The 12,194-nt window shown below is 40.9% G+C and overlaps 2 protein-coding genes across 3 annotated transcripts in view; one reads left to right on the top strand and one right to left on the bottom strand.

Annotated features, from left to right (window-relative positions):
• The window catches only part of ZW10 (zw10 kinetochore protein), a 34,308-nt gene extending 34,029 nt beyond the window's left edge, over positions 1–279 (bottom strand). Inside the window, exon 1 of one of the 2 annotated variants that reach the window (XM_036028540.1) lies at positions 84–279. In XM_036028540.1, the coding sequence (XP_035884433.1) occupies positions 84–188 (105 nt within the window). In that variant the 5' untranslated portion in view covers positions 189–279. The remainder of the gene's footprint in view (positions 1–83) is intronic. The other variant, XM_028515670.2, reaches the window with a different exon arrangement.
• A 2,106-nt stretch (positions 280–2,385) lies between these two features.
• CLDN25 (claudin 25) lies at positions 2,386–5,614 on the top strand. Its single transcript, XM_028517716.2, has 4 exons — positions 2,386–2,548; positions 2,632–2,780; positions 3,332–3,569; positions 4,412–5,614. The coding sequence occupies exon 4, from the start codon at positions 4,627–4,629 to the stop codon at positions 5,281–5,283; it is 657 nt and encodes a 218-aa protein (XP_028373517.1). The 5' UTR covers positions 2,386–2,548; positions 2,632–2,780; positions 3,332–3,569; positions 4,412–4,626; the 3' UTR covers positions 5,284–5,614.
• Positions 5,615–12,194: the final 6,580 nt, after the last annotated feature.

The raw sequence follows: 12,194 nt of genomic DNA, 5'->3' as shown, positions 1-12,194 counted from the left end.
GCTCTGGCGTCCTCTCCGCCCCGTCCGATCCCACAGGGATCCCGCATCTCATTTTAGTCAGCCAACGGCTGCCCCGCCTGCACCTTGATTTCCTCCACCCGCCGGGTCAGATGGCTGATCCGAGTTCCCAGATCCTCCTTCTCCAGACTCCCGGAGTGTGCCAGAATTTCCGTCACGAACGAAGCCATGGCCACAACAGGAACCAAAGAACAGAGGTTTACTCTCCGGGAGCCAGCGCGGCAGCTCCAGTCCCGCCAGCAGCCTCCGAACGCGGCCTGCTGGGAAACGAAGTCTCGCGGGCTCCAGACCGCCAGGCGGAGAGCGACAGCTGCACTACAACTCCCAGCAGGCACCGCCACTCTTCTGGCGTGGAACCTCCACGGCATCTCGTAGTTGGCAAACTTGACAAAGGCGTTTTCTTCAGCAGAGGTTGACAATATTTTTTCCCCACCAGTCCTAACTGAACTTTTCTGAACTTCAAAACGCATATTTGTGAAATGTATGTAGCCAAGAAGACCTGACACGCCTTGAACTTTTTTCATTAAATATTCACTCAAATGGGCTGAATTGACCATGAAAGTCTAAATGAATAGTGCCCTCTAGAGTTGTTCAAAGAAATGGCGTCACCTCCTTATAAGTCTCTGCCTATACTTGCTGTTTATAGTGCAGTTATATTACATCTACGTATATACGTATATACATGTATACTACATTCTTGTACATATAACTAACTATACATATATTACATCTACATAACTCATGTATGTTTGTATTATCTAGGTACCAATAACAGCATTGCGTGGACTAGAGCAAGATACTCAACACTTTTGATCAGAATATAAATCAATTTTATAATAAGCTTTTAAAAATTGTTTCATTATTTAAATGTTACACACTGAAATGATCACAACACATGTACAGTATGATTCCCTATTTTAAAAAGCAAATATAAATACACATAGAAGTAAAAGATGTATACCAAATTATTCTAATTTTCTGTTTTTCTGCAAAAAAAACTATGTACTACTTTAATTAAAATGTTATCTTTAATTTTTTGAATTTGTCTTTGAGGGTTGACCCCAAGTAGATGCTGATCCTAAGGTCCTTATCAATTTTGAGTGTCTGGGGGACAATCTGCTTATTCTAGTGAGGCATAGGCAGCTTCCTGTGACATGAGCAAAGGAAATAAAATGGAGGTTGAGACAGGAAGCACAAAGGACAGGCATAACATCCTAGGAATCTCCTCTCCATAGAAAACCAAATCAACTTCTATTTGGCAGACATGACAGTCTCACTTTGAATTCTAAATACTACTAATAATAAATGCCCAGTTGAAACCAAGTCTGGGGCTCAGACTGCCTGTCACTGCTCAGTCAAAAAACAGAGGTAAGGATTGGATTATAATTGTGCTTTTATTAATATCAGAGGCCAGCAATCTAAGAAGGTGGCAGGTAAAAACTCTAACATCCACCTTCCCATTGAACTTTCAGAAGCAAGTCTATATAGGGGAAACATTGGAATCTGGAAGGGAAAATTCCTAGAGGGAGCAAAGACCTGCCCTTTCTCTTGGGATTAAGGGGAGGGGCAGCTAAAAAGGAGTCCTGTAGCTTCTTTTTCCCAAGCTCAGTGGATCACTTTGTTCCCATGTTATTTCTCTGTTTGCAGTAGCATTCCTCTCTTTGCTGGCACCTGTGGTTTATGGCTTATGAAACTATGTATTCCCTGGTTAGGGAGGAGAGGTATAAACCATTTGCTTTCAAGTGTCCTTGGTTAGGGGACGTAAGGTCTTTCCATTCACCAGGTGGCTGTAAATTGCTCAAACTGTTTGATTTTCATGTCTCAGTTTCCCTATTTCACTTGCCCAGGAATTTTCCTAGCTTCTTACTTTCCTTTCTCACAGTGAGAAAAAAGGACCTGAAGACAAAGTTCCTGAAAATATGTATTTCCTATTTGTTGAGCAACTACTATATGGCAGACATTGTGCTAGACTGGGAATCCAAAATACATAAATAAATAATCCCAAGAAAATATGATCATTACTATTTTGGAGGTAAATGAGAGATGGATCCATATTTTGTGGGATCTAAATCTCATACAGTTGCTGGAAGGAGGATGAGTCTTTAAGGAAGAGAATATAAAAACAAATATTGTACAAAATTAGGTGCAGTGCTTGGAAGGTACCTGAACCAGGACAACTAATAGGCCTTGAAACTTAATCCACCACTGAGTAAGGTACAAAGGGCAGAGGAGGAGCTCCAGTCTCTGATTAAATCATGCAGGTTTCACAGTAGGAAGGAATCTGAACTGAGCGTGAAAGAAGGTGTCACTATGAGGTTGAGGTTCTGGGATCTTCCTCTAGGAAACAGATCCACTGGTAACCACAAGCACAACTACAGAAGTTCCTCCTCTCCCTGGGCCACTGGATAAACTAAGGACCATTCCTCAGGGTTCCAGGAGAAGGCAGGGAAGAGCCAGAGTTAGGCTAAGGCAAGGGAAGGAAGGGCATGTGGAATGAAGTGAGATTGCTACACACAGTCAATGCATGCAGGTATGAATGGATATGTGAATAAATTAAAAAATTAATTCTGTTTTTCCTCACTAACCTGAGTTTAAGTGTCTCCCAACTCAGAGATCTTCACAAATCATCAAGAAAGGGCTCTTAAAGGAAAGTCAAGGAAATAAAGAACAACATCTGAAAGGATTTCTGCTGACTTATTATGACTCCCACACATGAAGCATGGCTGCTTTTGGGAGAAAGTATCAAACACAAATCTGGATGGGTGTATAGCACCAGCTGACAGTGGTTCCAAGGATGTGCATGTTGCCATTGTGTTAATTAGAACCTGTTGTTGTTATAAGAGTAGCAGAAGGACCCAATGATTTAAAGAACATCCAATTTGCTTCAAAAGAGTATGAAGGGATGGACAGGGAATGGGTGCAAGTATGGATAAAAACAGATTGGTATGAGTGGAAAATTTCTGAAGTGGGTGATAGGACATGATATTTCTCCATTTCATTTGCTCTACTTTTGTATATGTTTGAAATTTTCCTGTAATAAAATGAAAGAAAAATGAGCATTCCAGGTAATTTTCCTTGCCTCCCTCCATGCTCCCACCTCTGATAATCTCATCAGACTGCTTAGGTGTTGAGACATCATGCAAATAAATCAGAATGCTGCTTTCTCCTTGCTAACTGTCCCACTCCTCTGTTTTCACTTCCTAGTGTACCACAGGGTAATCAGTAAGTGAAATATGACTCAGGGAATACATTGATCAACATTTATATCTTTAATATAATAAATCCCAACTTTCTTCTATGTTTTGCCATAAAGATTAATCCTCACCAGCATGCTGTGTCAGTAGCTTGCAGGTGCAGTGCAGGAGGAATCACTGTTACAGCCTGAAGACCATGTGACATGTCACAGTCCCAGCCACCTGGCTCAGGAGTTGGGTCTGTTACTTATCTGTTGGGGAACCCTGTCAACTTACCTAACATGGATCTTACAATAATGGTGTGAAAATTAAATAAGGATAAATATCTAACCAAAGTCTGGCATTTAGCCACACACAGTAAATGCCAATTATTTCTTTTCCTGTCAGAACCTGCCTCTTAGCAGCAGCAACAGGTAGGTATGGAGGCTGGTGTGACTGCCACCTGTTTGCAGGTGTTGTCCCAGCAGCAGCAGGGGACTAGGGAGGGAGCACTTCCCTTCCAGTACCTTCTGGGTCTGGGTGGGTTCCTTGGATTGGGGAATTTTTTAATTTTTTCTCCTTATAGAAATGCTAAATGATAAATTTATAAAATAGACAAACACAAATAAGGAAATAAAAACTATCCATAATTCTTTCACTAAAGTAACCAGGGTTAACATTTTGTGATATATGATAATAGAGATATAAATATAGATATTCACATTTGTGGTATATGATATACAGAAATGTAGACATCCACACAAATTTGCATATAAATGCACTTTTTATGAAAGTGAAATTGTATTCCATATACTGTTTGGTCACCTGCTTTTCTCAGTTACCAATATATCAAAAACATTTTTCATGTCATTAAAATTGCTTCTATATCACTTTAAAATTGCTGCCCAGAATTAAACAAAATGTACAATTATTAAAAATATTTTGGTGGACATTTCATAAATATTTGTATATTTTCACAGTAAATTAGGGTAATTCCTGGAGGTTGCATACAGGTCAAAGTATGTGTGTATTTGACAGTATGAACCATGAAGTTATGTTGCCCTCCAGAGAGTGTACATTAATGCATATTCGCAGAACTTCATACTTGTCATCTCAAAACTGGGGAGTAATTTTAACCAGAAGTTTACGAATTTTCCCTTTAAATATATATTGATATTTCAATGTCTGGCTTTTTTGCCTCTCTTGGGACCCTCCCCCAGAATCCACACCCACATCGGATCTTGGGCACTGCCCCTAAACTCAAACATTGTGGAGCTCCTGGCACCTGCTTCAGCTGCTGCCTGGGGAACTGAAATAGAAGCCCTCTCCAGATGTGAATGACCTTCCACTCATCCCTCCCAAAAGTCCTCCCCCGCTAACCAGTCACTGAGACACCTAGCCTCCTTTTCTTTCTGCCTCTGCAGTGAGAGCAACCATGGCCTGGAGTGTCCTTGGGAAAGCTCAGCTTGGGGGACTGCTCCTCTCTCTCCTGGGCTGGGTCTGTTCCTGTGTCACCACTGCCCTGCCTCAGTGGAAGACTCTCAGCCTGGATCTGAATGAAATGGAGACCTGGATCATGGGCCTTTGGGAGGTCTGCGTGAATCAGGAGGAAGTTGCCACTGTATGCCAGTCCTTTGAGTCCTTCTTATCTCTGCCCCAGGAACTCCAGGTATCTCGCATCCTCATGGTGGCCTCCCATGGGCTGGGATTATTGGGGCTTCTGCTCTCTGGCTTTGGGATGGAATGCTGCCAGTTTTACAATATCAGATGGGTATTTAAGAGGCGGCTTTGCATCCTAGGAGGGACTTTGGAGGCATCAGCTTCAGCTACCACCCTCTTTCCAGTCTCCTGGGTGGCCTACACCACAATCCAAGACTTCTGGGATGACAGTATCCCTGAGATTGTACCTCGGTGGGAGTTTGGAGATGCCCTGTACTTGGGATGGGCTGCTGGTATTTTCCTGGCTCTTGGTGGGTTACTCCTCATCTGCTCTACCTGCCTGGGAAAAGATGTGCCCTTTCCCCAGGTGGCTGGTCCTACAGCCCACCATATCATGCTCCAGCAGAGGAGCCTGATGACTCCTTCTATCTAACACCAAGATCTAGGAACCTGTTCATCTAGGACTCTGTTCATCTAGGACTAATGTCTGCCAAGGAACCTCTGGAGTAAAGGAATATCAGCAGAATCCTTTCCCTTCCTTACCCTTCTTCACTCTGGATTTGCTTGCCTCATTTTGGGCATGGTGGTGGTAACTGCCTTGTTTGTTAAAGGTTTGGTTATCTTTGTGATACAGTGTCCTTCATTTCAGAATGAAAAATCAAGTCACAATTTCTAACAAACATGTTTCTCTGATTAGGACTAATTTATATAAAATGCTTTTAAACTCATAACATTAGTTATATACTTGATTCTTTGTTACTAAGGAAAATATATGATAAAATTGCACCCCTCATAGAAAAATCTAGTGTGAATAGTCATTGTATATATAACTAGAAAAGTAGTAGAATATGCCTTGGCAAATGAAAATGAATTATTGGCCTAAAATAGCATATTAGGATAGGAGCCTTCCTTGTGTTCATTTTCAACATTAGGAGAACAATTTAATAGGGAGTTTCACAATAAACCTTTGATGCTTTGTAGATACTTATCATCCCAAAGACAGACTCTTATTTCTGCTTTGTTATGAGACTATGAGTGGTCTGCTCTGCCTGCCCAGTATGAAGGTAGGAAAGAGAGTGTGTGAGTGTGGTTGGGTGATTAGCCATCCTGGTTTGCCCAGAACTTGGCACTTTTTGTGTGAAAACTAGGAAAGTCCTGGGTAAACCAAGACCAATGGGCTATCCCACAGTGGCTGTGCCCCAAAACTGCCTCCATAAATGTCTTTTACCATAACAAAATCATGTTATAAATCCTTAACTTTCAACTCAAATGTCAGCAGACCTAACCAGACTGTGGCTATACACTAGGTTTCTTTCCCAACAATGACCTGAGTACCTTTGCTTGTCACACCTGTGCCTGCACCATCAGGCCTGGCACCTTGACTATGCCACCCCAGGTTTCCCTCCTTGTGCTTACACATGAATCTGTCAGCAGAGACCACCCTGCACTATCCACCCTGCTCTCTCACTACCTTCTGTCCTCTACCCCTTAATTGGATGGAAAAGAGTTGCCATCTACCCTGTTGGCAATCCCACAAAGGGAGAGAAAAACTAAGGGTGATGGCTCCCCAATGTCCCCTTCTCCCAGTTCAGATGCCTGCTGGATTGCTTGCAGAACCGGGACTCCTCCCTCCCTTCTTGGGTGCTGCCCCTTGCCAGCTCAGCTCAGAGTCCCCCACTGCTTGTGCTTAGATGTGTCTAGCTTCCCTATAAAACAGCTCTGACAGAGCCCTGGCAAGATAGGTGGGGCTCAAGCAAAAATACTCACACGCACGCGTGTGCGCACACACACACACACACACACACACACAACAAAAATAAACAAGTTTGCCAGCATAATCCAGGCCAAGTCCCTCCTTAGAAAATTGACCTTTCGCCCTGGCTGGCGTAGCTCAGTGGATTGAGCGTGGGCTGGGAACCAAAGTGTCACAGGTTTGATTCCCAGCCAGGGTACATGCCTGGGTTGCAGGCCATAACCCCCAGCAAGCACACATTGATGTTTCTCTCTCTCTCTCTCTCTCTCTCTCTCTCTCTCTCTCTCTCTCTATCTCCCTCCCTTCCCTCTCTAAAAATAAATAAATAAAATCTTTAAAAAAAAAAGAAAATTGACCTCTCTTTTCTCTCTGAGAAAACAACTTTGCCAGATACAACTTCATCTTCAGCAACTTTTACCTTTTTGCCTGGAGTAGGAGTCGTGGTTTTTCCAGAGAGCTCCTTTCTTTCCCTTTTAAGTTTGATCTTTTGTGTACATCCACTTGCCATACACAGATCCACATGACTCTTGGGTAAATAAATTTCTGAGTGTAAAGGGTTGTTTGCATCAAATTTGTATTCTGGCTTTCTCTGGTTCCAACGCTTATTTTATCATCTACCCCTTCTCAATAAAGTTTCAAAGCTCTTTGGGACAAGTTTCAATCTGGGGTAGGGCTCATATATCCATGTTATTCTCGGATCCTAGAAGGACCAAGTTCATCATTCATTCATCTGACATTTAGTCACACATTTAACAAATATCCTTTTAGCACTTAATATGCCAGGCATTGTGCTAGAAACCAGGGATAGAGGGTAAGACAAAATTTATCTCTGCTCCTCAAATAAGCAAATAGGGGAGACAAATAATAATGTGAAATCACTTAAATAGAAATTGTAATTGTGACAAACTTTACAAATTTGGAAAGGAACATAGTTCTATAAGAACATACAATAGGAAAAATTTAACCTTGCCAGGGAGTCATGAATGGGTACCTAAGGTTGTGATAATCTGCTAAAAGCTAAGGGATGGATAGCAGTTTTAAAAAGAAAAAAATGTATAAGGCAAAGCTGGTGAGTTAGGAAGGAGCCAGATCTTGCAGGGCCTGTAGGTCAGGGTGAGGAGGTTGTTTCTATTGTCAGAACCACAGGAAGTCAAGCATGTGACCAGCAACAGGAGCTCAGCCCCCAGGTGGCTGCAGCAGTAACCTGCTCCCCCTTTCCAAACACCTCGTCCTTTTGCAGTTTCCCTGTCACACAGTTGGGTAGGGTTTAAGAGTCTACACAGAACTTTTACATATTTTTATTTACATAGATTTATTTAACACATCAAGGGCTTTTTTGAGGTTGGGAGAACAGATTTTTCTTCTAACAAAGAAATAGATATTCAGAGAATTTAGGCAACATGCCCATGGCGAGTAATTAGCCAGTCCGACCTCGAACCCAGGTTTTGAGACCATGGCAATCTTTTGCCACTGCATCCTGTGGCTTCATGGGGATGCATGTCAAGACAATCCACTAGATCCTGGTAAAAACTAGCACCAAAGCAGAAGGAAAAACCAAAGATCCAAAAAGAAAAATCTTGCCCTTTTTTCCTTTGTTGAGGTTTAAACAGGGCCTTTGTTGCCAGGTGGTTCACCTGTGCCTGCTGGTGGTTTACAGCCCCCATCCTAATCCCAGGTTTGCAGGTGCTGATATTTTTCATCAGCATGTGATTATGCCTTCCTCTGGGGGAAAAAAAACACAAACCAAAGATTTAAGAAAATAGTCTGTTTACCTAACTCTCCTTATAAAAGACAAAAAGGCATTTTTTAAAATGGGGGTTGAGCAGGAACTGTTGATTGATTCCCAAGTGGCCAACAGTATGCCATTCTCCAGAGGGGAATGCAATTTGAATTCTGGCCAGAAGCCAATTTTAGAGAGACTCTGAAGAAAAAAAAAATGCCTTTCATCTAAAATGACCACTGTTTTTATCTACCAGCTTTGTAGGGGAAATAATGAGACATAAAAATAGAAATAATTAAATCTTACCTTCAACTCAGCCTTTTCTCATCTATTTGTGGCAAATTACTTTAACATTAAAAACATTCCTTCATTGTGGTTACACATGGAGAGGTCTGTTGTCATATGTATTAGAAATAGAGAAAAACATCAATCAAAATTTCAAGACAAAAGCTTTTCTTGTGTGCAAGGCACTGTAAGAAAATAACTTAGGGGTTCATCAAATTTGATGCAGTTAGAATTTGGAATGTTCTGTGTTATCTTCTCCAACAGACTCCCCTTTGAATCTGAAAACGTCGCCATTGGCAGATAAGGCATTCCAGAAGGTTCTTAATAAAATACTGATCTGTTACCCTTCTGAGCCTCTGATGCAGGCTCTCGGGGAAAAGGACCTGGTGTGGGCTAGACACATTCTGGGATGGGAAGGAAGTCAGAGGTGGTTTAATGGGCTTCTGGATAGCATATGTGTTTTGGCAGCCAGGGTGAAGACAAGAGGAAACGAAGAGCCCGGAGAATATTTGCAGTCACTGGACTCTGACATGGAACTGAAAGGAACTGAGTTCACTTTCTACTCTACTAGCTGATGGGTTACTTTTTAAGCCAGTTGTTCTTTTTACCACCTCATTCACATTTATAGAATGTGGAATGGACTATTCTACTGCCCAGAATTTTGAATACAACCTCTAAGCCAAGTCTCATGGGTGATATATGCCCCATGATGCTGCTAAGAAGTAGTCAAACTGATCAGCCTTCACACCCAATAGCATGCATGAGAGAAGCACAGAGATTCATTAGGGAGGATTCCTAAAAGGGAATTCGTAACAGTTGGAATGGGGTGGATATAGACCTCAAGACAACCACTCAAAAATTGGAGTTTTTCCCAAAAGAGAAGACCACCATCTGAAACACAACACCCTGCCCCTGCTGAGCTGCAGAAACTCCTGGCCAGTCCTGCTGTCACCAGGACAGTACTCAAGAAAGTTCTTGAAAAACATAAGAGGTGAGTCCCTGACCACCACTTCAGTAGCCTGCAGTGGTGGGAGGGCTGGAGTAGGGCATGGTCGCAACACCTGCACTTTTGCCTTTTCCTGGGCAAGGGTGGTGAGCTTTCCATTGCCTAAATGGATGCTGAGGAAGGCAGTCTGGGTGACATTGCTCCAGGATGCTGCTCCAAGATGTGAATGACTGGGGCAGGGGCTGAGAAGGACTCTAAGAGGTCAACCAAAAACTCCAAATGCCACATCAGGGACACTGTAGAGATTTTCTATGGGGTTCTCTGAAGAACCTATAAAATGCCCTACACAAGAGCTAGCAGTTGGATTCTTGCCATAACAAAGGATACTTGAGAGCCAAGAAAGTGTATAGTAAGTCCTTACTTAAGTTGTCTATAGGTTCTTGGACGTGCAGAGAAGCAATGTACAATGAAACCAATTTTACCATAGGTAAACTGATACAAATGAGAGCTGAGTTCCTACAGCATCTCATCAACATTATAACAAAATGACTTTATTCAAGGGTTTGCTGTATTACAAACAAAACTCTTAAAAAAGTAAAGGAAGTCATTTGCCTTCTTCTCCTGTAAACCCTCCTCCCCCGAGCTTTAGGGCAGCCATAAGGTGTGGGTGATCAGGAGAGTGAAGCAGGGAGAGGGCAAGAATACCCAGTGGCTCCCTCCTTATACTGGTCCCTGAACCTCAGGCTGAGGTCTGACCAAGGTGAGGGGAGAAGCATGAAAATAGATGAGAACAAATTTTTTAGTTTGTTTGTATCTTTATGTATTCATTCATTCATTCATTCAATTACAGTTGGCATTCAATATTATTTTAATTTCAGGTGTACAGCATAGTGGTTAGACATTTACTGAATATATAATTTACCAAGTGATAAGTCTAGTACCCACCTGGCACCATACACAAATATTACAATATTATTGACTATATTCGCTGTGCCGTACTTTATACCCCAATGACTATTTTGGGAACTCACAATTTACACTAATTCATCCCTTTACATTTTTCAGCTAGCCTCCCAACCCCCCTCCCATATAACAACCATCAGTCTGTTCTCTGAATCCATATGTCTGTTTCTGTTCTGTTCATTTATTTTGTTCTTTAGATTCCACATGTAAGTGAAATCATATGGTATTTGTCTTTTTCTGTCTGTCTTATTTCACTTAGCATAATACCTTCTAGGTCCATCCATACCATCACAAATGGTAAGATTTCATTCTATTTTATGTTTGAGTAATATTTTCCATTGAATATATGTACCACTTCTTCTTTATCTAATTGTCTATCAATTATATTGCTTCCAAATCTTGGCTATTATAAATAAGTCTGCAATGAACATAGGAGTGTCTTTATCTTTTCAAATTAGTGTTTTGAATTTCTTCAGATAAACATGTAAAGGCAGAATCTCTGGGTAATAAGGCAGTTTTATTTTTAATTTTTTTAAGGAATCTCCATACTGTTTTCCATAGTGGCTGCACCAATTAGCAGGGGAATGCTGCTCACCTTCAGCAATGCATGAGGGTTCCCGTTTCTCCACATCCTTGCCAACATTTGTTTGCTGATTTATTGATAATAGCCATTTTGATGGGTATGAGGTGATATCTCTTTGTGGTTTTAATTTGCATTTCTCTGGTGATTAGTGACCATCTGTATGAGCGTCTTTTTATATGTCTATTGACCATCTGTATGTTCTCTTGAGAGAACTATTTATTCAGGTCTTCTGCCCATTTTTATTTGGGTTGTTCATTTTGGGGGGTATTAAGTTGTAGGAGTTCTTAAAATATTTTGGCTATTTACTATTTATCAGATGTATCATTAGCAATTGGTAAGTTGTCTTTTCATTTTGTTGATGGTTTTACTTGTATGTTCAATTTGTTTATTCTTTCTTTCATTTCCTTTACTTGAGTAGACCTATCAGAAAAAATATTACTAAGGGCAATGTTAGAGTTTACTGCCTATTTTTTTCTAGGAGCTTTATGGTTTTAGGTCTAACACTTAAGTCTTTAATCCATTTTGAGTTTATTCTTGCATATGGTATAAGAAGGTGGTAATCATTTTTTGCATGTATCTGTCCAGATTGCCTAACACCATTTATTGAAGAGACTGTCTTTACTCGATTGTATACTTGCCTCCTTTGCCATAGATTGACCATATAAGCATGAGTTTATTTCTGGGCTCTCTATTCATTTCCATCAATCTTTGTGTTTGTTCTCATGCTGGTACCATGTCATTTTTATTACAATAGCATTGTAGCATAGTTTGGTACCAAGTAGCATTATACCTCCAACTCTGTTCTTCTTTCTCAAGATTGCTATAGCTATTCAGGGTCTTTCATGGTTCCATACAAATTTTAGAATTGTTTGTCCCAATTCTGTGAAAAATGCCATTGGTATTTTGATAAAGATTGCATTAAACCTATAGGTTGCTTTGGGTAGCATGGACATTTTAATAATGTTAATTCTTGCTATTCATGAACATGGTACCTGCTTCCATTTATTGTATATTCCTCAATTTCTTTCTTTGAGGTCTTATAATTTTCTGTGCACAAGGCTTTTTATTACTTCTTTGGTTAAATTTATTCCTAG

This window comes from Phyllostomus discolor, chromosome 6, assembly GCF_004126475.2.
Source record: "Phyllostomus discolor isolate MPI-MPIP mPhyDis1 chromosome 6, mPhyDis1.pri.v3, whole genome shotgun sequence".
In the NCBI taxonomy this organism is placed as follows: Eukaryota; Metazoa; Chordata; class Mammalia; order Chiroptera; family Phyllostomidae; genus Phyllostomus; species Phyllostomus discolor.
The sequence above is the reverse complement of the archived record's forward strand: the minus strand, read 5'-3'. Positions and strand labels throughout refer to the sequence as shown.